Source organism: Pithys albifrons, chromosome 3 (assembly GCF_047495875.1).
Source record: "Pithys albifrons albifrons isolate INPA30051 chromosome 3, PitAlb_v1, whole genome shotgun sequence".
NCBI lineage: Eukaryota > Metazoa > Chordata > Aves > Passeriformes > Thamnophilidae > Pithys > Pithys albifrons.
This window is the reverse complement of record NC_092460.1, coordinates 56,885,388-56,912,904: the sequence shown is the minus strand read 5'-3', so window position 1 is coordinate 56,912,904 and position 27,517 is coordinate 56,885,388. Positions and strand designations below refer to the sequence as shown.

Sequence of the window (27,517 nt, the reverse complement as noted above, 5' to 3'; positions counted from 1 at the left end):
TTTAATGCAGTTTCATGAGGAAGGATTGTTAAAAGGTTAATTTCACTGATAAGATTTTTGTCTTTTTTAGCACCTTGTAGATAATCTTCACTGAAAACACAGGACTTCTTTCCAAGGTGGAAGAAAACCCAAACAAATGGGCAGGAATTAGGGTGTCAAATCTGTTTGGTAGCCAAGGACAGCAATTGAAAATAAATTCTGGGAAATAAGTCATCTCATTCTCAAACCTCGACTAATGAAATTCGATGTAAATGCAGGTGGGTTTTCTTCACTTTAGAGGTTATCTATGTGACTAGATCAAGTACATACACCTGTGTTAAAATTATATTAAATGAACCTCATCATGATTCATTCATGCAGATCCCTTCTCTGTGGACAGACTGGTATTGTGCCTATTCCTCGAAATTTTTTTTAAAATTGTCTTCTAGATGTTGGATTGAAGGAAAAAAATTAAAAGTAACACTGGAAAAAATTAAGGAGGTAAATGTTTGTAGGATTTTTTTCCAAGTATGAGTAGCTGAATGCAGATTCTTGTTGAAAACAGTGCTTTTTTGTTGATATTGGCACTAGTAATGGATAAAAAGTGAGACTTGGCTTCTTGTTTGAGAATAGAATAGAATAGAATAGAATAGAATAGAATAGAATAGAATAGAATAGAATAGAATAGAATAGAATAAGACTATGGAGAGCCAGGAAAACAAAGCCAAACATATAATAATAAAGGATCACATGGAATAATACACAGAACAAATTGAGTGGTCGAAAATCTGGGAAAATAATATTTTCAGACATATTCCTGAGTTAGGATATTACTTTCAAAGGCAGAGAATAGCTGCGTTCTGATCTGTAAAGAAAAATATTTCAACACAAGATGTTGATAAAAGCTATAGACAGGGAGGAGGACCTCAGACAGAGCAAAAGAAATTTAGAAACAGAGGAAGGTAGTTGTCTGATGGAAACTTGGAAAAGAGGAGTTGAACCAGAAAAAATGAAGGAGTCACAGAAACCAGGAAGGAAAATATTTCAGCAAGGAGCAGACCAGACAGCAGTGCTGGGAGACTGGCAAGTAAAGAAGGATGAAGATGGAGCTTTGCTATAAAAATGTTATTTCAAAACCACAATTTTATTGTAGTTCAGGGGGCAGAAGAGGGATTTGGAAAATTTTTTTGAATTAAAATTAGTACAGAAAATCTGCTGACAAACATGGCACACACAAATCTCTGTGAGCTCAGAGCTGGGAGGGGAAGGAATACAGTAATAAGTGAGTGAGGGGGCAGGGCTGAGATAGAAATAACTAAGTGACTGTCAAAAAGACTGAAAACATAAATAAATAAGTGAGAGAAGTTATGATGAAGATCAGGAGATGGAATGCACAGGAGACATATGAAGAGCTGAAAACAGGATGAAAAATTTCTGTTATATGAAAAGAGAATTTGCAGGAGAGGAATGGGAAAAGAAATCAATAGTCTGCATTGGTGGAGAACCACAGAGTATTTCACCAGTTTCCTTAAAAACTGCAGTACCAGGCCAAACCCAGATTTTCTCCCCATTTTTATTGGCAAATGCCAGTTCATGTATACACTTACATGAAGATTCTTCAGGTTCTTGAAATCTCCTTCTTTAATTTCAGTGATTTTGTTGTTCTGTAAGTCCAGCAGAGTTGTGTCTGAGGGAAGGTCTCTTGGCACTTTTTCCAGACCTAATGACAGGGAAAAGAAAAGAAAATTGAGTTTGAAAGAAACTTAAATAAGGGACAGTACTTTTCTTAGTAGCATTTTTTATTCAGTAAACACCATTTCTAGAACTCATTTCCCGAAGTAGTTTATGAAGACTTATCTCAAAGTGTTTCTTTCTCCAACCAGTCAAAGAGAGATTTGTTTTGCTAAGGAGAACCAAAATTTATTTATGCACTTTTCCATTATGCCTTTTCTGGGAATATGTCTGAGTTTTAGCTTGAAGCAAAGGATTTAGTTTGGGAAAATTATTTCTAACTTTGTTTAACTCCACTGAACTGTATGAATAAAAATTACTTTTGGAAACAGATATGGTATTTATTAATTTTGCAGTGTGTAAGCTTTTGTGGATAGAGAACATTTCCTGCTATTTGAGAGGTATAAGGCTTTTTGAAAGAAGGTAATTGTAATAATTTCCAGAAAAAGTACTGTTCGGCAGTAAGTGAGTAAATTGCAGTACAGTACACTTTAAAAAACAAAGCAAAACAAAACAAAACAACACACCTCCCCCCTTTTCTTTGAGCTGAAACTATGTCCAGTTTTCTGGAGAACAAACTGCTTGGTTTCACTGCAAATGCCAAAAGAACATCAGAGAGTTTAAATGAAAGAATCTCTTTGGGACTATTTTCTGAATAGCTGATATGTAAGTCTGATGAAGTCATGGAAATTAAATTATTTAGTGTTAAATAACACTTGCTTTACCCAGCTTTCTTTTCATACTGTGACTTGGAATGAAACAAATCTTTTATAGTCATTCTGATTTACCACAAAATTAAAATGTTCTTTCCTAACCAGCCTTTCTTTTTTTTTTTTTAACAGAATGTGAGATGCTAAATGAATAGTTGGTAGGAAAAATTTAATAAAGTCTCTGTATGGGCATCTAACAAAAATGGCCTTCTCTGGCTAGAACAGTCTTTCTACCAGTAAAGGTCCTAACTAATACTCCTGAAGCTTCACTTGAAATCTTCTGGGAAAGACCTCTCTGCAAGTATTACCATTGTCTGTTATGGTGGACTCCATGATATTCTTCTCAGCTGAAAGATATATGTCTCTATATATAATCTTTTAAAACCTATATATTTTAATCTCAAGCATGAAATTGAAAACAGAGTGAGATAAGTTTATCAGAGATAAGCTATGCTTTGCCCACAATGGCTGTGCAGACTCCATCCTTGGGAATACTTTAAAGTTGCCTGGACACAGCCCTAAGCAATCCCCCTGAGCAGCAGGTGGACTTGAGGATTTCAGGAGCTGAGGTCCAAACTCAACAATTTTGTGATTTTGTGATACTTGACATTCATCAAAAATGTTTTCACACACAGAATGGAGGTTTCTCCGTCAAAGTCCTATGTTAAGCATAAACCCTTCTCCTTCAATTCTTTTTTAGAATACATAGGTATATATGCAAAGTAAAAATATTGTAGGCTCTTATTTGGAAGGAACATGGCAAACCATGAAAAGAACGAAATATTTGGAACTGTATTTAATCCTTTAACCTACATAAAGAGCATTATTCTACAGTTGCTACTGTAAAACTGTAAACTCTAGAAATGCCACAATGATATCTACTGAAGTTTTTTACTACAATTAATGATGCCCTAAGAATTCATTATAGATTTGGACATTTTCTTAAAAATTTCTGCATGTAGATGAGGCCTCCAGTTCATCTTTTGGCACCTGGTGTGAACCTACTGAAGTGCTGAGCATCTCAGAGATCCCACTACTGATGCTTTCTGCTTAGTAAATTCTGGAAACAACATTACTTTTTAAAATTATTTATATATGGGAGCAGAAGACCTAAACTTTTGAAAAGTGTTTACTTCTTTTAATCTTACTTTTGAATTGATAATATCAATCTGTATAGAACATATTTTGTTGTCCTATCATTAGAAATGTTTGGTGTTTGAATTAAAAAAAAAAATCCTAGACATTTATTTTCGTACTCATAAATTCTCTAATACTAGTTTAAAAAAATAAAATATTTGGATCAGGGTTTTTTTTTAAATTCAATGCAAAATAAATTAACCTATCTGAGTTTTAATCATACCAGAATTCAGGAGTTTGGAAAAGCAAAATCATCCAGCTTTGGACGAGTTAGTAAAAGCTTCATAAACTAACAAGAGCCAAAACTCACATCTCATCCTGTTTATTTTACTGATATTCAGTGCATAAATATTTGAGACGGATTAAGATTTTTCATATTACTAAAATAAACTTTCCTCATTCAGGCACGGACTTCATTTTTACTGCAGCAATTGCAAAACCCTTATTACCTTCAGAATTGTAGGACTAGAGTTCCAAATATATAAAAATGTGATACTGTATAATTTGTATGTTGGTTGTCTTTGGACAGTATCTGTCTTCAGTGAACAGGAATGATGTCAACAACTAAATATTCTTACCCAAAAACCACTACTTTTTCAAGTCCATAGTTTTGTTATAAGTTCTTACAGTCTAGCAACTTCTGTAACATTTTTCTCATATAAATACAAACCCACAAGAGTTTAATTATTCGTATTCAAAGTAATATTAGCATATTCTGTTTGTCAGTACATTTATATTAGTAAACTAGTAGCTCTAATAAGTGTTTATAGCAGACACTAGGGTACAAGAGCTGTACTTTATGTGATGTCCTTGGAATATACCTTGTAGGAACTCTTGGAGAACACTTGTATTGCCACTGAGGGGATAATTTTCCAGAGACTAAACTTCAACCTAAATTTATAACTGTACTTTTCCGGCTTCACATGCCATCTTCTATAAACTTAAGTGTTATCCATGAATACAGTGGAACTGATAATTTCTGAAACCAATGAAGTTAGACTTTAAATATTTCATATTGTAAAGATAAGACAAATTTAATAATCTAATATCCATTTGTGAAACTTATTTATAATTTTCCTGTCTTGTACTAGAAACTAGAGGGATGTGCAACACAATAATTAGCTTTGCATGCAGAGTATAGTTGCCATCACTTGAAGTGTGAAACTTATTACCTATCTCAGGTATACCCTGCTATGCATTTCCTGAATCTGTGTTTTGAAATGTGTACAAAACCAGCTATAGCCATTATATTTGATTCTTTTGTTTCTTGACTTATGTGAGTTTAGAACAGCCAAATGTAGAGAAATACAGGATGCACAATGGCTGCTGGAGAGACCTTGCCTTATCACTAACCAGTTTAATACATCCTCCAGCTGAAAGCAACATCAACAGGAGCTCTCCAACAGATGAAGAGTTTATAATTGTATGAATCTGAACACCACCTTGCACCACCTTCTATCTTTTCTGGTCAGGACAGATCAACAGACAGCCGGTTCAGGTCAGTGGAGGAGCCTGAACTGACATGGCAGAGTGACAGAATTTAAATTAAATGCAGAAAATTGCAATCCCAACAGAATCTCAAATGGCTTTTGGCCCCTAGATTAGAACTATTATATCTCAGAAGGATTTTTTTATTTTTCTGCCTGGGAGACAGAAGATTAGTGGGTAACTGTGGGCTGTCCTTATTACTACTCATTTCTGAGAAACTCAAGTGATGCCCATGCAACTTCTGAAGCCATGTTGTACAGTATGGCCACATGTCTCCTTACAAATTCCTTCCAGTGAAATTTATGTAATATTAACAAATGGGGAATTGGTGTTGGAAAATTGCAATTGAGCCACCTCTCAATCATTTTAAGAACATTATACACTGATATTCCAGTTCTTGGTTATGAATTTTTTTATACACTATAGCTTGCTTCTTAAAAAGCCATTTGAAAAACTCTCAGAGCAGTCTGAGATTTTATGTGAAAAATCATTTTATGTGAAAAATCAGTTTGGTATTCAGTTCCCTGGAAATATTTCAGGCCCCTGGTTCCTAAGATTAACTTAGAACTTCTTAAAAATTTAGATCCTTTTGCCTTTCCCACATATTTTAAATTGAAAATACATGTCTGTATTTATTTTGTTTGAATAAAACTAAGTCAGTTACAATTTAATTTAGTAAATACACTTTTTAAAAATTCTATTCATTCACAAATAAGTAGAAATGGTATAGCTCCACCTTTCCAAAATCCTTGTTTACACTGATCTTAGTCCAAATACCATTTTGGTTTGCACTAAAATATTTCTTTGGGAGAAATCATTACTTCCTTATGGAAGCTGTACAGCTATCAGTTCCTGTAGCACAGGTCAGAACTGTATTATCCTATGTGGATTTTTAGACGTAGAAAACTTCCACTGTTTTAAATTATCAACCTGTAGCAATCAACTATTCCCACCATTGTACATGTATGTGTCTAAAAATGCACGCATACAAAAATCCATAAAGAAGAGAATAGGCCAAAGGACTACAAAATGGAAAGAAAAGGGTGTATAAGTAAGCTTGGATATTTCTTTTTGTTAGCCAGGATAAGATTAAAAGTATTCCTAATTTTTCTTATGGTTACTCACTACATCACAGATATTTGAAATAACAAACACAATCACACTGTACTCAATAAAATCCAGTGTAGTTGGACCACTAATGGATTTCTTTCATGCAGGTAAGGGCCCACACATGAAAGGCTCATCCAGAATAACTTTTTCTGAGGCGAGGTTGCATGGATCAGAAACCCTTCCTTAGTGGGAGGATGGAGAAGCTGCAGAAATCAAAGCTGTCTCTGTGGGATCACATCCTTGTGGCGTCTAGCCTTTTTTTATAATTTCTTAAGCAAATTGCAGTGTCTGGCTCTTTTGCTGTGATTGCCTACCCTCCTGAAGATGGGTCTGGAGATTTTATGAGACCAGAAATTAGGCAGAGAAAGCCAAGACTGATATAATTCATCCCTCACCTGGTCCTTGAGAGAGAATCAAACAGTGGTTAGCCATCTGTACAGCACTGCACCAGTCCAACTAGCACATGCTGCTGTTTAGCCAGATAAACAGGTGTAGGAGATATAGAAAGGATTTGGGGATAGTATGAGAACTGAAGGAGGTTGTGGGGTTTGGTATACACAACAGGCTTTATTACTTTTGCAGCTGAGGGAACAACCTGCTCAGCTATGGCAGCTGTGATCAAATGGCCATGGAATTGTTTAACCCACAAATGAGAAAGATGGATTTTAGGTCCTCCTCGCTATGAAGAGGTTTCAGTCCACTGCTCTAGTTGCTCAGAAGTGAGAGCCACAAGTTAGTCTGTATCTTGGCATGGAGCCACATCTCTGCTGAAGCTATACAACTATGCAGAAAAGGAATGCAAGATTTATGGGGCCAGTGAGGGAGACTAAGCAAATGGAAGTCTGAGTCTGTAGTCCAGAGATGAGGACAGTTTCCTGAGAATTGCATCCTTGCCACACTAAGACCACAATGTCAAAATAAAACATATGTGAACAGTGCCAATTATAAACAATTTTTACAGCACAGTAAGGCATGTGGTTTGATTTTTGTGTGTGTTTGGGGCATTGGGGGAGATTTTTCCTCCACCTATCCATTTTACAACAAGCGGAGATAGGGCTTATTCCTCTGAGTAAACCTTCACTTCCCCAGCTGGAGAGCAGGGGCCAAAAGGCAGAGAGACATTTGAATGCTGTAGCCCAGATACATGTGTTATTACATTGCAACACGTATGATTATTATCACAGAGGCCATAAAATGGGGCTCTTCTAAAGACTCTCTCAGTTTCCACAAGCAGCTGCTGCCAGCTGAGGAATTTGGACTGACCTACATGTATTTCCCATCTGTGATCATAAGTGGCTGCACTCCCAGTGGAGGCAGCCTCTCCAGCAGCTGCCTAGGCTGTCTTGTGCACACTGCTGTGTGCTCTCGCTTGCTCCAAGCCCAGCTCTGCTGCATCCCACGGACAGACAGCAATCCTCCCAGGGGTGAATGATCTTAGCAATGCCCTGAGTGGACTCTGGGGCAAATGAGGCGATGGCAAGTTTACAGGGTCAGGATACTTAGTCACGGAAAAATAACAGGATCCAAGGACTACTTTCTGGAAGGATGGCAAGGAACTATTTTGAATGCTGTGACTTACAAAAGTTTACCGACACTTTCCCAGGCTTTGTGTTACAGTATTTACTGGAAATTTGTTCTGTATAGTGTAGGATTTGCAAATAGGAATACCTTCATTATTTGCAGCCTACCATCTATAAAATAAGAAACCATTGTCTTTTTCTGCAGAGAAATATCTACAGCTTCCTTCTCTCTCCCACTTTCAAATTAAAAGTTTGTTCTCCACCTTCTCCTCTCTTGCTGTGAAATCAGCAGTAATATTTTTTCTAAGAGATTTTAAAAAAACATTTTTGAATGCATAAGACTCTTAAAATACCCCTTAAAATTGATTTGCAATCACTTTTTTTTAATGTTCTGCAGTCTGTAAGACTCATATTCCATTAAGATCCATTTTCAACTTATTTTTATAACAAATTAATATTTTTGTATATGTCTGATCCTTCCCATGGGAAAGAACAAGAAAACAAACTTCATTCCCAGCTGAGGTGGCCTCTCACAATAGTAGACCTACTGACCTGTTACTATACTCGGGTTTGATTCCCCAAACATTTACAACATTACTTCCCAGAATATAGCGAGGAACAAAAAAACAAAAACAAAACAAAACAAAAAAATCACACATTATGATCAAATATGTAATTCTGCATTATGCAAGTATTAATAATTATAAATGTACTAATTAATGTTTAAAAATTAATGCATTACTTTAACTGCTCTCTTTTGTTTCAACCCATTCCATGTAGCGAACACATATTTCGAAGTATAACAGATATTGCAAGCAACAGATGTTACGAATTATTTTCCAGTGCTAGTCACATTTTTGGTACAGATAGATTTAGCCTCCTGGCTCCAACAGTAGTACTAAGAGTAATGATACATTCTTAAAGGTAAAATTCAAGCAATTTTTTTTCTGTGTTCTTTCTAACTGACTTTTAATTTCAATTATCTGGCAGGTATATGCCTCCTCAAGAAACAATGGAGTTTAGAAAGGCAGTAAAATAATCTGAAATATTCTTGAGACTTCAGAGATTAAGATATTAAGTAAAATTAAAATAAAATATTATGAGTTTTATGAACTCCTAGAATCATCAGCTTTACATTTCCTACTATGATCGTTACAGACATAAAATACTCTCTCAGAGAACAGCAACTGACCTGTGTGATTCATGCAATCTGCCAACAACATGTGCATAATGGCTTTACTCAAAGTGGATGCAATGCAGATGTACTGTCTATGAGTAGCTATGCATTAAGGTGGAATATTTATTTCTTCTGAGTATTTTACAATAGTCATAAGAGAGACTCAGTGACTCAGAAAAGTGAGCATTATCTAACAAATTATATTTTGAATGACCCTTTGGAGCAATATAATTTGATGTTTACCTCTTTTGCAATTTAAGTAAGCAACAGGCAACAGATGACAATTTGAGCATAGCTCCCTCAATATTTCCTTTGGGATTTACCAGAATTAGCATTAATATAATGTCATAAAGAGTCATCTGGGGGACATCTCCTCTGGTTTCAAGCAAAATTACTCCTTCCTGTTCTGACCACATGGTCATTGCACAGCTCTTGTTTTATTATAACCTGAGGGCAGAGATATGTTTATGGTTATTTCAGGTACTTCTAAACATAACCTGGCCATTTTTCGTAAAAGTCGTAGGATTGTTGTCAACCTACTCTCATGCAAGCAAACAATGGAAGGAGCTGCTGTGATCATGTCTGAGCATAGTGAATAACATTTAAATAAATTTTGGGAGAGAATTTCCTGACAGAATCAGGAAGTCTGCAGATCTGCTAGTTCCCTCTTTCTACTGCATGAAGTTGTATATGTCCTTTTAACTATTGGATTTTTTTTATTTGTAACTTCTTTTATTTTGCCAGCCATTTAATGCTAGACCTTCACCAGGTCAGTTATAAATGTAACAGTCATCTCCAGCTCAGAGTATGTAAACTCTCACCTACAGAGTGAAAAAATAAAGAAGAGAAAGTACATTTTGCCCCTTTACCCTGAAAACAGTAAGATTTTAATTATTTTCTTTGCCTTTTCTCCTGAGGTAAAGATAGATACTCTGCAATGAGAGTACACACTCTTCTTCTGTGTCATCCTAAAATAAGAATTCATGAAGAGCTTCTTTAGTTTCTGAGACTTACTCTAGAGTGGTAGAAGGGAAAATATTTAGTCCAGCGTAGAAACTGAAGTTGTCCTAGGCTTTCACATTTTAGGTGGTAGAGAAGTTGCAAGCAGAAACTGGTTCTGGGATGCCCTACTGCACATTTCTATTGTGCTAACGTTGTATTACCAAATCAGACTGTAACCCCATTTACACTTTTACATGTTTTACAAGCTCTATCATTTATATAAATAATCTGTCTTTTTTGAACTTTTGCCATTAAATGTTTCAGATCACAATGAAATCAGGTGGACAGAAAAAGTTTCTTGTTTTCACTACTTTTTAAAGATATATTTATTGCATTCCTTTTCTTATCAAAACTAAAACTGCAACCATTTTCTCTTTAACATATTTTTGGAGCAACTAAAACCACTTCAAATATATTCTAGGAAACACACAAAGATGGTATGGGATGCTCTCCTGAGTGCCCTCTCACGAGTATGCATGCAGAGAGCATGTATTTTTCTAAAATCCTGCTTTTCACCTTTTTTGCTCCCTATTCACTGCACAAGAGGTTTACAGTAGAGTTGCATGTATAGCAAAAGTAACTGCAGCAAAATCAGGTACAGGGCTGTTTGAGTCTAATAATTGGTGCCATAACTAGAAAACTAAAACTCAAAAAAATCCCATACAGGCATGGTCCTTGGTTTTAAGCTCTCTGTGTGCCTTTGTTCATTGTTTCCACCTCTTTCCTTGCAGAGAAACCAATAAGCAATTTTTACTTTTTTGTTCAGCCTGCAGAAGTGGAGACTGAGGGGAGACCTCATCACAGTCTACAACTCCCTTGTGAGGGAAAGAGGAGGGGCAGACACTGATCTCTTCTATGTGGTGACCAGTGACAGGACCCAAGAGAACATCCTGAAGTTGTGTCAAGAGACGTTTAGGTCAGATATTAGAAAAAGGCTCTTCACCCAGAGGGTGGTTGAGCACAGAAACAGGCTCCTCAGGAAAGTGGTCACAGCATCAAGCCTGACAGAGTTCAAGAAGTGTTTGACAATATTCATAGGTGCATGATGTGATTCTTGGGGCTGGTCATGTGCAGAGCCAGGAGCTGGACTTTGATGATCTTGTGTCCCTTCCAACATTCAAGAATATTTAGTGATTCTGTGATACCCTATCTGTTTACTTTGCTTTCATAGTGTAAGGAAAATAAAGTTCTGTGTGAGTATATTCAATAAAATACAACTGAAGAGACCTAGAATTTTGCATTTGTCAAATTTTTTTCCTCAGGCATATAAAACAGGAAGAATAATTTTTAAAAAAATGGCAGCAAATTTTGAAAAATATATTCTTTGGACTAACTGTTGCAGCCCTGATTTTGGTGGGTCTGAATGACCACCTTACAAGTTTCATTTTCACCCTAAAAGGACATGTTTCCAGCCTCAACCAATTGGAGTCAGACCACCGCACTTAGGGCAGGGTCACTTGAGGTCATATATTACCTGTGTTTTTGAATAAACTTGGGATTTGCTTGAACATCATATTGGTCTGTGCAATCTCACTAGCACGTGGTCTGCAACAATTGGTGACCCTCGATGTGATTTGAGGACATGGAAGTCATCTGCAGACCTGCTGAGAACCTTAAGTGGCGGCCCCTGAGAGCTGCTATGCCCCAGGTTTTTTGGGTGCTTTGTGGAGAAGCCTCTGAGAGCTTCTGTCTCCCGTAAACTTGGGAGTTTTTGTAGTGGCCTAGAGAGCTGCTGGAAGAACGTGGACTGAAAGAACCACGACCTTCAAACCGGTGAGTTAAAGAAACGTGGGAAATTCCAACTCAACTAAAACAAACTTATTGCTTGATAAATTTGAAACACTAGCTCACGTTACAAAAACAAACATTGAAAGACAAGCATTACAAGAATTTTTGGACTGGTGCTTTAGTCGAGGGGACTTAACAGATGCCAATTCCACGTTTTCCATAGAATTGTGTGACAATATTGGGGCAGATTTGTGGAATTTAGTGCAAACTGCACCCGAAGAATTCCGTCATATGCATATAAGGAAAATGCTGTTAGAGGTAGAACGAGCCCGTAAAAACCTCGAGCTACTGGAGAGAAAGGAAAAAAGCCTGCTTCTGCAGGGCGATTTTTCCCCTGAACATCCTTCTGCATCGCTGTGGGCACCGCCGCCCGCGGGACCCCCACCACGGTACCCCTCTGCCACACCGCTGCCGCCTGTGCCACTCGCGGAACCCCCGCCATGGTACCCCTCTGCCACACCGCTGTCGCCCGTGCTGCTCATGGAACCCCCGCCGCGGTACCCTTCGGCGCCGCCCGTGCCGTCCGTCGAACCCCCGCTGCCATTCACTTCGGCATCGCCACCGCTCTATCCACAAGCACGGAGCCCGGACCTTTGCCGCGAAGCCAGCGCTGTGTCATTCCCGTACCCACACGCGGCACTGCCCTCTCCCACTCTGGAAAACCCAACAGAATCACAGCAACCATGGAATCAAAGCCTTTCCACGCCGTTCGTCGCCGCAAAAAGCCAAGAAGTTGTCTTTGCACCGCCTTACAACTACCAAGAAACAGCCTATGCACAGCAAATGAGCCCAAAGCCCACCTTTTACATGCCTGTACCACCGGCTGCCGCTGTAGGAGCGGCCGGACCTCAGCAGCAACCTTGGAACCCCACGAGAGACGCCGGAGAAAGCATCCAGCCATGCCAAACCATGAGTGACTTTTATTTATATCCTCAATCCGAGAGAGTGCGATGGAGAGTGCCCTTAGCTGAGAGAGAGATGAGGGAGGGCAGCTTTCCCCTGTCCGTCCACCTTCGGCTCTGCTGCCGCTGCCAATGCCCTGCGGGTGCCTCGGGGCTGGGGTGCCTCCGCTGTGCTCCCCGCCACCCCGTGGGTGCGCCGGAGTCGCTCCGTTGCGGCAGGAAACTGCCGCGGGAGACATTTCAGCAGGGCTCGAAACCGCGTGGCCAGGAAAACAAAGAGACCACGTGATCGCAAAGCCCGCGAAATCAAACAAAGGAATTGCGCGCCCTTACCACGAGGCGCAAGGACCGCCCAACCCCCCTCCCTACTGCATGCCAATCACAGCGCATGCACCAGGCACGGGTCCCCCGTAGCCCGCAGGGGCCGGGGTCAGCTCCGAATTCGCCCGCCCCTGGGGCGGATCAGTTCCCGCGCCACCCCCACCACCTTCAGCGTGGATAGACTACGTCATGGAGAGGGGAGAGACTCCTCCCGAGAGGAGCGGAGCCAGCGGAGCTCCCCCAGGCGTTCCCTTCACTGCGTGCCATCCACAGCGCAGGCGTCCCGGGAGCAAGTTCCCACAGCACCGGTCACGCAGGACCCAAGCTCTGCAGCGCCAGCGGGGACCCTCTCCCCGATAGCCACGCGCTGCCCACAGCTGCCAACACAGGCACCGGAACCCCCAGCGCTGGCAGGGACTTCCCCTGTGCCGGCAACCTGGTACCTGCAGCCTCCATCACCGACAGCCACACCCACCAGCTATATCCCAGAATGGAGAGCAACATCACAGCTGTTTAAAGGCACGGCACCGAAAGAAAAAGAAGCCTCTGTTTGGGACATGCTGGGGGGAGCTGGGAAGCATGATGTAGTAAAAAAGGGATTTGAAAGATCCAAGAATGCTGCTTTAGCTGTTTTTTCTAACCTTCCTAGAACAGGGAAGCCTCTGGTAACTCAAAAGACAATTTCAGAAGCTTTCACAGCTACTTTGGTACAGTTAATTGAAGCCTGTGCCAAATTGCCCTGGGTAGAAGAGGAGAAAAAAGCAAAGCTACATGCCTCTGCTCTAGCCACAGCTCTTAGCAAACAATCTACCCAAAAAAGGGGAAAAAGACCCTGGAGTTTAACAACAAAATCTTGTCCAGCACAACCAAAATATAGCAGAACTCAAAGCTTCACTGGAGAATGTAACCGTTGTCACAGGCTCGGTCACAAGGCCCATGATTGTCATTCTAAATATAAAAAGGATGGTACTCCTCTAACAAACATGGGGTGGGGAGCTAGGCCTTCAGAAAACCAGAGGGGCTGCAAGCCATGGAGCACAGCCAATCAAATACCTCATGGAAACTGGAGCCAGGCTGCCTTCCCCATATGGCAACCACAACCACAAGCAGTGGTAGCCTAGGACTAGTCATTAACTGTCCAATCAAACAAGAACAGTCCAGTTCAAGTTAGCATGTTGTTTAGCCTGTATTTTGAAATTTGGTTAATTTTCAGTTAAAGTGCATTTTTCAGCTTATTGCACTGCCAAGTTGCCCAGTAGCTGCAGGGGTAAAGACACCTGTCCCCTCAGCTGCTGAACATTTTCTGCACAATCTAAGTGGTTATGTTTTGCCTTTGTGAATTTTCTTTGTGAATTCACACTTGTTTACTGCTTTACCAAGAATGTATAAAGTGACTGAGACTCAAAGCTATTCTCAAACCTCTGTGATGGCCACACAGAGGTTCTGAGAATGGACCTTGAACTATAGCATAAGGAAATTTAGCTCAGCTGGACTGAACTTGCTTCTTTGCTAAGTGAAGTCACTCTGCACTCTTGGACACTTTGCACAAAATTTAATAAAATTTGTAGTTTTGTTTAGAGTAGTTTGTGCAGTGATGACTGCACAAAAAGACCACAATTTCACGCGTGAAAGAAAAGTTTCTTGTTTTGCACTAGTTGTAAGTTTGTAAATTCCAAGCATACATGTCTTAGTCGTGTATTGGTTTGTGTTAGTTTACAAAGGTTACTGTACCTCCTTCCAAAGGTCTATTTTGAAAAGAGAGGGGGAGGTAGGGATGTGTAACCCACAAAATACCCTGTTAAGTCTTGAATTAGCAAAATTTAAGATTTTCAAAATGTTATTTCTCAATTTTCAAAATTTTCAGCCTTTCTGTTCAAGTTGCAATATGCATGATCCTAATGGTAACAATTTCCCCACTGGATAAGTTAGCTAAGGAGTTATGTGTATTATGTTTTTTGCATTTTGGCTTTGTTCTTTGAAACAAAAGGGGGAGATGTTGCAGCCCTGATTTTGGTGGGTCTGAATGACCACCTTACAAGTTTCATTTTCACCTTAAAAGGACGTGTTTCCAGCCTCAACCAATTGGAGTCAGACCACCGCACCTAGGGCGGGGTCATTTGAGGTCATATATTACCTGTGTTTTTGAATAAACTTGGGATTTGCTTGAACATCATATTGGTGTGTGCAATCTCACTAGTGCGTGGTCTGCAACAACTAACTTTAGGAAACAATAAAAGTACATTCAGAAAAATACTCTTTTTTTTCAGTAACCTGATTATCTTCTTTTGGATGAGTTCCTTTTAACCAAATGACAGATCCAGGACATGTGCAAAGCAAAATACAGACCATTGAGTCCAAAGGTGATAAGGAGGGGACACAGTCAAATCTGGATTGGAGACAGTTTTTTTGAAAATCTGCTTCAAGCTATAATATTTTCAGAATAACATGTTAACTAGACTTTGTGAACAGTTTTCTATAACACTAGTTGGTGTAAGGAATGCTTACTTAGCATGTTTTAAGCATTGTAATCACCTGCTATGACTCATATTTTACTAGCTATCTATTTATTTGTTCATTGGTAGAGTTAAAAATGAACCCTTGTCATAGAATCAGCCAGAAAACAGTCACTTTTTGTATCACTTGGACTTAGCAGTCCACATTTTCATTCCTACCACTAGGCTTTCTTAAATGACATTTTCTATTCTGAAGTGAGGAAATCTGGAAAAAAAAAAAGGGGGTATATTTAGACTAGCTATATTTAGACTAGCTATATTTAGAGTAGCTTAATTTTCATCTAGAAACTCGTTTATCATCTGGAACTGTAACATCAGTAATTCAGGTGCAATGAAATAAGGCCTGTCTTTTACTGTTATGCTGACTAAAGATAATGGAATTTTGTTAATAAAAAGCACACTACATCTTGGTCAATATTTTTTTTCTTGACAATTTTTCAAGAGTGTTTTCTAATTATTTTGTTCTTGAGTTAACAATTTTTCAGAATTTTGTGAGTACGGGGCTTTAATTCATGATTCCTTAACTTCCAGGGCATCCCCAAAATTGTATTGAAGCAGAATACATATAAAAATTTTAATAATCCATAGCAAATTTATCACAAAATAATGATGGCAACATGAGTCTATCTTTCCATGCTTCAATTTTAATACACGTAACTTCATTAATCTGAAAATAAGCTGTGTAGCCTTGTCTGGTCTTTGGCCTGCTGTGGCAGTTTGATTTGCTGAGTGATGAACCCTTTCTGTCACTGACATCCACCTTAGACAGGATGAACTTCTGCTTCTATGGCTGCCTAACTCACTCCACAGCTGTGAAAGAAACCCAGATGACTCAGAGTCCTAACCTCACCTGAGAATAATAATGAAATAACTTGTCCTAAAGGCACATGAACTACAATGTAAATTAACTAAAGCTTTTTTATTTAGAAATTACATTTGTTGGTGTCTGACCATTTAAATATCCATGCTTTCTCTTATTGCATATTTAGAAACCTGTAAGATTTTGAGCGAAACATTTGGCTTTTAAGATTATGTTTTTGAAAGGTTAGTAAACATTCAAACAGTGTCAGGGATTCTAAAGCTAAGTACACAATGAAAGTAAGTCTATCTGTTTTCTTGAACTCATAAAATAGCTGAGATTGATCACCACAGAATCAAGGAATATTCTGAGTTGGAAGGGACCCACAAGGATCATCAAGTCCAACCCTTAAGTGGACCCTTAAGTCCACCTTGGCATTACTAGCACCCTGCTCTAACCAATTGAGCTAATCTCAGGGCTACCCAATGAAGCATGTAATATTTTTATTTAAAAAGATTTTATGTTGACAAAAGTAATTCAAATCAAGGTATATCACAAAGGAGATAATTTCCTTTACAGTGAGACATGAGTTTCTCACATGGAGTTATAATCAGAAAATGGGTCTTCAAATATTTCTGGAAGATTTTACACAATGACATAAATAATCTGTTGTCAACAAATAAATTGTCATGTTACCATGGTTCAGGTGTGAAGAGCCATCAGCTAATATACTGAGACACTGTATGTGTTCAGATAAACTGTCTCAAGTTACCAGATCTCTGAGATAATGCTTTGCATATCCACAAGCTTTTCACCCACTGATCTCAAAGTGCTGTTCAAACACACACTCCAATACTCATGCTGAACTCTCTTTATTTTACAGTTGGAGAAACCCTGCATTTCTTTAGCTATGAGTAAAATTTCAATTTTAGCCCTATTACTTCTTGACCCTTGATTATGGACATCTATCTCTTTCTTGCACACCTTTCAGAGACCTCAAAACCTCTGTGGGATGCTCACAGAAATGGAGAGACCCTCTTACATCCTGTAAAGTCTCCAAGGAAGGCGATCTCATTGCATCCTGTGCAGAGACACTGTTCTCTTAGTAAGGGGCTGCCAGACTTATCTGAAGGTGAAATAAAGCTCTGACCACCACCTCTGAATGTGCTTATGAAGCATTCTGCATCGCTGCAAGGCTGAGTAATCACGCATGCATGCTCCTGCCTACCAGGGCACTTTGGAGTGAACTTTACTTGAGACTCCCTTTGGGAGGATGAGACTTTAAATGGAACTATTAATCCTGCTAGAGTTTCTATGAGGCATGTTTGTCTGGTCAACTGCACATCTTCCCTGTACTTATTATTTTAAAACAGGAAGAGTGGTCTCTGACCAGCTTTATCAGCTTTCCTCACCTGTAGTGTGCATTAATAAGTAATATGTTTGTGATTTCTATGGAAAGTCTGGCTACATCATAGTAATGCCTCATTCTGAGCTATGATTAAAAAGTCAACCTGTGGTTCCCTTTTAGCAACAGGAGGCAGATTCAGAAAAGGCAGTACTTTTATAAGGGTACCACAATGGCCTTCCTTGATTAGATCCTTGAGCCTGTTGACGAAGGCAATACACCTCATTAAAAGTAGGCACAATGTGGATCTGGTCTCCACTCATCAGTAACCATGGTTCAGAGATAATTCTTCTCCAGGATGTGAGATGGCAGAGTTTGCCTTCCTGCCAACTCAGCTCTTGGCTTGGAGACAAAAATAATTAATTTGTAGGTGTGTGCTTAGGAAGACGTGACTGAAGCTTATAAGTAGAGGAATGCAAAAATTTAGCTGACAAGACTGTAATTGGACCACGGGGCATTTTTTTCACTGTTTTTATTGAACGTGGATTTTATATTTTTAATTATTCCAACTTGTTCATGAGAAAAAAGGAAAACCTGATCTCTGGACTCTGGATCCAATAGTTCTCCTGAGGCTTATTCACATAACCTCATGTCAGATAGGTTTTTCCTTATGAAGCAAGAGTTTACAAACAGCAAATGCCCCTTTGGGCACAAAAAAAAAGAGATTGAGGAAGAGGAGACCTCTCCATATTGCCCACATTAGGGTCCTCCAGAAACCTTGCTCTGACATGCCCTCAGGACCCATGGGCTTGTGGCTGCAAAGATCCTTTCCATGCCAGAGAATGAATAGAAGAAGGAATCTTAATTTAGATTTCAACTTTCCCTTGTGGGACTTTATTTAGTAAGGTCTTAATATGTCCCTGGAAGGAGTCTTGTTGTTGCCTGCAGTTTTTCTTCAATTAGTACTCCTGGGATCAGATAACTAAACTTGATCATTTTAGGGAAGGGTGGTAGCTAATTTGGTTGGGTTGGAAATGCCCTGAGCTGAAGGGAGAGTCAGGCCAGGAACAGTGGGTAACAGGAAGGTGAAACTCTCACTGCTGGTTTCATGGCTCCTGTGTGCAAATGCACCTGATGGCTACACCCCAAGCACCCTTCACCCCACCCCACAGCTCAGGATCATGCCCGGACACTTCCACAAAAGGCAACGAAGTTTGATCTCTCAGGGCCAGAAACAGGCTTTCCTCAAGTCATGAGGCAAACATGATTTGGTCTGGGTTTGAGTCACACAGAAGGAGACTCAAGGCCAGAAAAGAGTGGAAGGCAGGTTTGTCTGTGAGCTGGTGGCACACACAGCTGTCCTGCCCCTGTTACAGGGTGGCCATCAGACATCTGTCCTCATGAACCTCGCACTTGGGTCATGACCCATCAGAGGCTGTTATAGCCATATGCTACAAGGATAGGTGAAACGTAATGCCAAGTCTGGCATTGAATGATTATTACTTCCTGGAGCTCTGCCAGGGAAACATTACTTATTTGTTTTTCAGGGCTGCATATTTTAAGCCCAGAGAGATCTCTTTTTCTTCATGCCCAGAGGCTGGATGTTATCATCCCAGCTGCTTCAAAAGCACAATCTTTTCATTGCATTTTATGTAGCATGTGGGTTTACATCAAACTCAAAGTATATCTCCTTCTTTTCACCCCACTCGAAATTATCTGGGAAACACAGACCTGGGACCTTAATTGCAGTATTTCTGAGTTTTCTGGTCAGTATAGAAGTCTATTAACCCAGAAATATCTATGTAGTGGACTATAGTGCAACGCTTTGTAAACCATATGGGTATGAAGGAGAAATGAATGACCATTGGGGCAAGTGCAGCAGCAAAGGGTCCCTGTGTGAATATCTCTACATCTTTTACCAAGTGAAAGCTCTTTACATTCTGCAGAATTGAAGCAGACTGCAAACAAGTTCCCAAAATAACTTAAATTCCATCAGCATTACCAAGTATAACAATGAAACCTAAGACTTTCATGACAAGTGGGGCAATCTCCTCCCCACTCCCCACTCCATGTTTGCTACTCTCTGGCACACAAATGGTAAAAAAAGATATATCTTTCAACAGGGACACTACTGTGAAAGCTTTATGAATGTAAGGCTAGGTTAGCCTGAACTCATTTGTGCAACTTGGCTTGCATTGTTCACTGGGTCTTTGCCAAACATATCTGTTCCATAACTATGTGGCTTGCTTTAATAAAGTCACAGAAGTTTCTAGAGGGGTAACTAAAACTTCCCCCTCCTTTCTATAATTATACAACACCCCCCACAATGAAACACAGGTTCTAATTGGCGGATTTGTGCCATGATTTACAGTAATTATCAAAACGAATGCTACAACATGGGGAAATAGAAACACACAGCTATACATTTAAAGAGCTGAGAGAAGACTCAAAAAACATCCAACTTCTATAAAATCATGAGAACTTCTTTATCTGTCCACTGAAAAAATTCTCTAACTTCCTTGTAAGCAAGACCACCTTTGATTGATTTTTTGCACTGTGCACTGTCTCAAACTAAATAATACTGGTTTAAACCAAGAGCAGTTTCACTGAAGTCGATTTCATTATTTGAGACTTCTGCATGGAAAAGTCAAATACAGTGATGGCAGACATGGCTTCACATCCTGCTGCACTGACTGTGCAGACAAGCCTTAGTACATGTGAGAAAGGTTCTCATGATTTCAGCTCATATAGTGTCTAGGACATTTAATAAAGAACTCCAAAATGTGTTCATTGTTTTGGAGCATTTCCAAGCTCTTACTTCCCAAGAGCTGGTTGTGGGATATATGATTCAGACTTAGTTATTCCATGCTCATGTATTCCAATGGAAATGGGATGATTTCTATGTTGAGGTATTAGGCAGAATGATTAAGGGTGCTGGAGCTTGGACCACGCAATTTAGAACCTTTTAAAATGTTTCCATTCCCACATCTGACCTCACTGAATTTATTTAACATGCATTTGAAGGAATAGTTTGGAAAAGTTATTTTCTCTGCAAGAGAATCTGTGGTCTTTCACAGAACAAATTAAATGTATATATACAAAACATTCTTCATGATCCCAACAAATGCCCATCTTGTCAGGGTTTTATGGCCTACCTTGTACAGTAAATTCTAGTTAACAGTAGCTGTAGCATATTTTTGGAAAAAAACCCCAAAACAAAAGTTACAGAATGGCAGTGCATAGCAGCTTGATGGTCTTAGCTGCAAACCCCATGTCTAGAATGTAAGTACAAAATGAGTGAAGGTACTCTTGGGCTTACCTAGGTCAGAGCACTGCACCACACGAAGATGGCACTGGCAACGGAAGGGGCACACTGGTCCAGATCCAGATATGACAGGATCATCTGTTGGAGGCATGTCAGCTGACCCTTCATCTTCCAGCATAAAGTCAAAAAGGCCCTGCTGGTGGAATGGCTTGGCCAAGCATGCTGGCAGCAGTAGGATGAAGAGGAGAGTCATCCTCTTCATGACTTAGTTCGTCGACTCCCAGCAGAACCTAGGATTCAAAGCAGCAGATTAACAACAAAAGTAGCAGTTTCCCATAGCTGCACAGTTCCTGCTGAAGGAAGTCCAGCACATCCACCAATTGCATAACTGTTCCTTTTAATAAAAGAAAACTGAATTGTGAAAATAGGACAGTTATGTGATAGTACTCTGGTAACCGCTTGTCAATAGGCTTTTTTTTTTTTTAAACAGCAGTTTGAAGACAACTGTAAACACATCTGTTTGCATATTTAGAGTAATATTTATTGGGAACAGGCAGCACTGTCAACTTTGTTATGCAAAACAGTCAAAGCAATAAACCACATTTTCCATGTGTCTGTTTTCAGCCAACATAACAGTCTATTTGATTTCATTAGCATTTATTTCATAGCAATGGGTTTGTCCCCTGGGGACAAACCTGAGGTTCCCATACTCACTGTAATTCAGTATTTCATGTCTTGAGAAATACATTTTTTTTAAGTGCCAGCTTGCTGTGTGTTTTAAATTATAGCCTAGTAAAACTGACTGAGAAAGAGTAGGATCTAGTGACAGGGTGGAGGGAGAGGGGAAGATCTTTAGCTGTTTAAATGCTCTATACTTCTTTTCCAGTTTAAACAGCACCATAAATGGAATACAGTGTTGTGTTGTGTCAAATATCCTTGGCTTTCTTTCAAAATTTTTCACATGCACCCTGAAAATCCTCTTCTTTGTTCTGCATTCAAATGGATACTTGTAGTGTTGTGTACACACTTTTGAATGGGACTCCAGGGTTTCATTCTGCAGATTTTCATGCTTAGGGGCAACTTTACACAAGTATGTATTGCCATAGGTGTTAGCAAGCAAAACTGCTTAAAAAAATGTTCTCAGGACTTAGGCCTAAATGCATTTCAACACGCTGTACATTGTGCTACCTGTGTTGTTGTGTACTAAGGAGAAGTTACAAAATTGTTTGCAGGTTTTGTATGACGGCTGTAGAGATCACCTCACTTTCTGAAAATTATTTTCTTTTTCCTGTGTATTTTATATGAAGAAGCTTATACTTTACACACCTTCATTGTCTCAAAGAACCCACAAAAAATAATTTGCCTTCCAGTTGCCAAGTGACAGAAAGGCTAATTTGTTGTTTATATAGGAGCCTTTTCTTAAAATGGATGGCATAGTCCTTAACACAGATGTTACTCTTTGTAATAAAAGCAGAAATGTCCATTTACTTATTTTAAAATACCTTTTCTGGGTACTAGCTGGGATTACTTCTTTTTCTAGTAGAAATTATCTGGCAGTTAGGGGTGTGGTATAGCACTTTTCAGCTCAATATTCATCAATGGAAAGTTAATAAAAATGTGGGAGAGGCAGGAGGACTGCCTCCCTCCTACACTGACATATGGAATCCACCAGGTAGCTAAATAACAAGAACAGGTGATGTTAAGCGAGCAGGTTTTACTGAAGCCTTTCTAAAGTACTATAACCAGGTATCTTAATAGAAGTGGTTAATGTAAATAAACAAACAAACAAACCCCAAAACCAAACAAAACCCCAAACAACAACAGCAACAACAAACAAACAAACAAACAAACAAATAAATAGCTGCAGAACTGGAATTAGATATAGTTTATATTGTGTAGTCCTGATGAAACTTTTAGGCTTTGTTCTTGAACGGATGAGACAGTCACACTATAAGGTAGGTTTAAAATCATAGCCTACATATCTGTAATCTACCTGACAGGAAGATAGGTATCTTAAATCTTCAGATAGCCCAAAGACTCCCAAGAGATATCACATGAAGTAAGACACTACTTATGTTGTCTCTTGAAGAGACATATTTTTCTTATCTGGAGATTAAAGTATTTCTATTCCTAGAACAGACATCTGTCTTACTACATGCACTGAGGGGTTTCACAGACCCCAACATCACCTATGGAGTCAGAGTTGTCCTGACAGCCCAGTTCAGTGCTGTGTAAACTCGTGACATGTAGCAGGGCAGGCTGTCTTCCCATGTGGACCATCCTCCTTTGCTTCCTCCTGTTCTGGCCCCCCACCAACACTGGGACTGTGCCATTTCCCCAAAAGCACCCCTACAGTGCAAGCAGAGCACACGTGGACAAGCCAGGATGTCACAGCAAAGTGGTGCTAATGCATGGTGGTGAGTTGTTACCAGGGTTTATCTAAAATGAGATTTTTGATATATTAATGTGCAAATGATCATAAAATAACAATGCAATGTATTAGCAGTCTGAGCAAGAAGACAAATTTGCTAAATCACCATCATTCATCACAATAAGCTGCCTTGTGAAAATAATCAATAAACTATTAGTCCAGTAGAAATTATTTTTCAGTATATATATTGACATCAATAAACATTGGGAATGCTACACACTAGTCCTGGAATGCCAGTGGCAGTCAGTAATTTTTAAAGACCTTACTCGGTGGTTTTTTATGTATTAATATGATTTTAAAATATTCTTAAATATTTAAAACTTCTTGTATTCACTCTTAGAGTCACTGCTGAAGTACTATCCATCCTAGGAATCCACAATCAGGATCTTATCTTGGAGTTAAATTGCTACCTCTCAAAAAAGTCCAAGAAAATGCAAAGACACTTTGGAAGTGTGTTCACACTTTGCTTCTTATACACATTAATATTGATGACTTCATATATCTCAGTTAAACCCTGTAACAGGCCTTTTTCTTTGGTCCCCATTTTGTAAAAACTATAAAATCAGAAGGAATTGGCTATAAAATAAAACTGAAGGACAACAAAGGATTTCAAATATATAATCTGAGGACACAGCAGAGAAAATATCAGAGACAAGCTAGATATTCCTCAGGATATAGTAATAAATATGGGTCTGCATATATTCATTCAAATACAAATTCATCCTGCAGGCTAATGTATCTGTTCCTATTGTTTGCATGTGTAAATGAATATAAACAATGAAAAAGATATATACAAAACTGTACTAGCAAGAAATGTTTACACTTCACTTGCAAAAAGAAAGAGGGCAACAAAATCTAAATTCTTAAAGTTCTGTGACACAATATTTATGCCTGCAGGACATAACTGTTTACATTTCCTTTAATTATGTGTTTACAATGAGGAAGACTTTTCCACAAACAGAGGAAACTATACCATAGGCTTGGCCACAATTCAGTTTAAAATGTCACTTGAAATATGTCTCATCAGTTCACGTCACGTCAGTATCGGTGGTCTTCTTGTCCGTTTACCTTAATATTAATGTTTAAATACCGGTTCATCTATGTCAGAAATCTCTCAAAACTGAACAAAAGACAAATTAAACGATACGTGCAGTTTCAAAAAAACCCCCTCCATTTTATGTTTTAGCCATTTTGTGCAATAAAGTCTAGATGTGCAAGGAGCTGAAGTTTTAAAGAGACCAAAACTCTGGACTTTCAACTACAGGAATTTTCTTTTCTACTATTTCATTCATAAGAACTTTCTTTAAATGTGATTCCCTTTTTTGTACCCTGTAACATAGCACTTTCTAACATTACAAAGGTATACAATGAGCCCGTTTAACTAACTACTACAGATTTTTTAGTCTGAAATTGAAATTATATTCATCAGCGTCTGGAATACGTATGAAGAAACTCAAATGAAACACAGAGTGCAGTTTAAAACAAATGTAAGCACACACACATTTTTTACACTCTCTACATCACCGATTCTAAACACTGGATTGCAAAGAGAGAATATAGTGCTGCAAAAGTTTACAGCAAAGAAAAAGAAAAGGCTATAGCAGTACTTACACAAATGAAAACATGAGACAGAATAGTCAAATAAACAGTAGGAAATCTGCACAGTCCCTGAGAATGCATTCTCGTGTTTTTAAGAAGTAAAAGTGCTGGATAGAAAACTTAACATTGCTAAACATTTAGCAGGATTTTTAACTTGCTTATCTTAAAATTCAAGTACTTCTTGCCATAGACTTCCCTAAAGTTTTATTAGTGCAGCATAGTTCAGGAGAATTACTAAAAACCATACCTTTTAATCCAGAGATTTGCAACAGGAGCTCTCAAAGCTGAGATGTAATTAAACTAAATATTCAACCCAGGGAAAAGGCTTTGCAGGTGTGGAAAGGAGGAGGGGGTAAATTCAGCTCAGTGACTGTCACTTGGTGGAAAACCCTCCTGCTTCTATTCCATAGCACGGTTAAAAAATAAGGTTTCTCTCAATGAACACAATCCAGGCTGACACCCACATTAGATCATATGGTAATGATATGTCTCCTGTATTGTAGCCAGAAACTTTATCAGCTCTTTTGCTTTCTTTTCCTCCTTTTTCTTTTTCATTTGTTTTTTTTTCTCTTTCAACTGTTTACAGTCCCAAACTACTCATACACTGTAATACACATTCTTAGCTGTAATTCATCTAACTTATTTCATTTATGTCCCTACAACACATATGTAAGAAAGTTTTTTTTGTTTTAAATATGGAGGGGGGAAGGGGGGGGTTATTACTCACTAAAGAAAAAAATGTTAGGCTGTCTTCTTGTTTATAGTATTTCTAAATCAAGGAAGTTATATAAAATTAACTTTAGAGTTAGGCAAAATAGAGATTATTATCAGGAAAAAAAGAACTTTAAGTAAAACTACTTAAACAGATATCAACCTGCTTATGCTATAATCACTATCAAACCAAGCAATATGTAGTTTAATACACTATTATCTTGTTTAATAACAGAGTCTGTATGATTTTTTTCAAACTACAGCATGTTTTTGATATATATGAAAATCATGTTTTCATTAGTAAAATGATTCTAACATTTGTGGTCAGAGCTGCTTTATATAAACTTTTTTTTTTTTTTTTTCCCCTGTCTTGACTGCCTTCTCAAAGTAGAGGGGAAATTAGCTTTAACTGTTTGGGTTTGGGTGGGGGTTTTTTGTTCGTTTGCTGGGGTTTTTTTGTTTTGGTTTTTTTGTTGTTTTTTTTGGGGGGGGAGGGGAGGTGGGTTTTTTTAAGTGGTTATTTTTGTTGTTGCTATCTGGGGTTTTTAAGAGACAGAGGATTTTTTTTTTTTAAACATGAAAAGAAAAAATATATCTGACTCATTGTTTAGATTTATATATCATTTTAAACATTTCTGGGTTTATGCAAATGACAATGGAAGCTCGAATGCAGTTTCTTTATTCCTGCACATTCCTGCAAACTGAAAGGAGAGCAAATACAGTAATTACTATTTATTTAGTAATCCAAACACATTGTGAACATGTGTAGCTTCCCTGTGCTGTTAGCTGTCCTATCTAAATACTGAAGGCTTGTGTGTCTGTGTTTTGACTTGTATTCTTTTATTTCTGCCCCTAGGCTAAGACCAGGTGCAAATCTGAAATTAAAGCCTGTGAAATGTGAAATGATGTTTAAAAGAAGTCAGAATTTTTAGAAACACAATAGACTTTTGAAATTTTACCTGTCCTCTTCACTTAAGTTCAAGAGCCCTTGTAAGGGGTCTTATAATTGTTCTCCTTTGGTGGAGGAGGTCATGGTAGAATAATTGACTGCTAGTTTTGGTTTGTGTAGAACAAAAGTGTAATCAGATATCTTACATTACAGCTTCTTTATATAACTCACTCTACAAGTTAAGGATCATTTATTCATCTCTAGTCCTTAAGCTAACTTCTTTTTCCTGCTTCTTCACTGGATTCAAGACTGTTAATGGTTTCTGTTGTGACATTTTTCTACATGTGATTAGTGGTGTTTCAAGCTTTCATGCTTACAACAAAGCCTTATCTTTGTTGAAAAGTGTTGCCATGAGGCTTGATGAAATCTTGGCTGCATCTTAGTAATGTCAGTTATTTGAACCTTGGTCACCAGCTGCATCTGGTGTTTAAAAACATTTCAAAGCAAGATTTTGATGAGGAACAGGTCAGGGTAAACTTGTTGTCAGTTTGCTTCACAAACCCCATTCATATCCTTTCCCAGCAAACTTTTAATACATTTGTTCTGATATCTGTTACAGGGTGAAAGGTGTTGTAATTTAAATAACTTAGTCATTTCTTTCGAGGCAGAGGAGGAATGAACAGTCATCTCTCTTTCTTTATGTCTTAGTCTTTGGAGAGAGTCAAATAAAAATGTGAAGATAGAGGTGGGAACAAGTGGAGCACAGGGTGCCTGCTGGGTGAACTGGGGGACCATTCCAAGAAGCTTAGAGGGGAAAAGATGTTACCCTATTCCATTTAGGAATTATGAAAATAGTTACGCTACCTGTTGATACCCAGAGTAGAAGGGGTACGTGTTAGGTGTCCAAGCCCTCCTGAAATGTAAAGCGGCATATGTGGAGGATGGAGTAACTGAGTGGGAGAGGACTTATGACATTAAATATTGGTCTAGTGCCCTATTAATTGTTTGAGTAAAAAAAAACCCACAGAATCATAGAATCATTTAGGTTGGAGAAGACCTCTGAGACCATTGAGTCCAACCTCTGACTACCACCTTATCAA

The 27,517-nt window shown here is 38.6% G+C and overlaps 1 protein-coding gene across 1 annotated transcript in view; it reads right to left on the bottom strand.

The window, feature by feature from the left end:
- The window catches only part of DCN (decorin), a 44,233-nt gene extending 18,924 nt beyond the window's left edge, over positions 1 to 25,309 (bottom strand). Inside the window, exons 1-3 of the mRNA XM_071552100.1 lie at positions 25,065 to 25,309; positions 20,842 to 21,077; positions 1,587 to 1,699 (exon numbers count right to left, since the gene is read on the bottom strand). Of these exons, the coding sequence (XP_071408201.1) occupies positions 1,587 to 1,699; positions 20,842 to 21,049 (321 nt within the window). The 5' untranslated portion in view covers positions 21,050 to 21,077; positions 25,065 to 25,309. The remainder of the gene's footprint in view (positions 1 to 1,586; positions 1,700 to 20,841; positions 21,078 to 25,064) is intronic.
- Between the last annotated feature and the right edge of the window lie 2,208 nt (positions 25,310 to 27,517).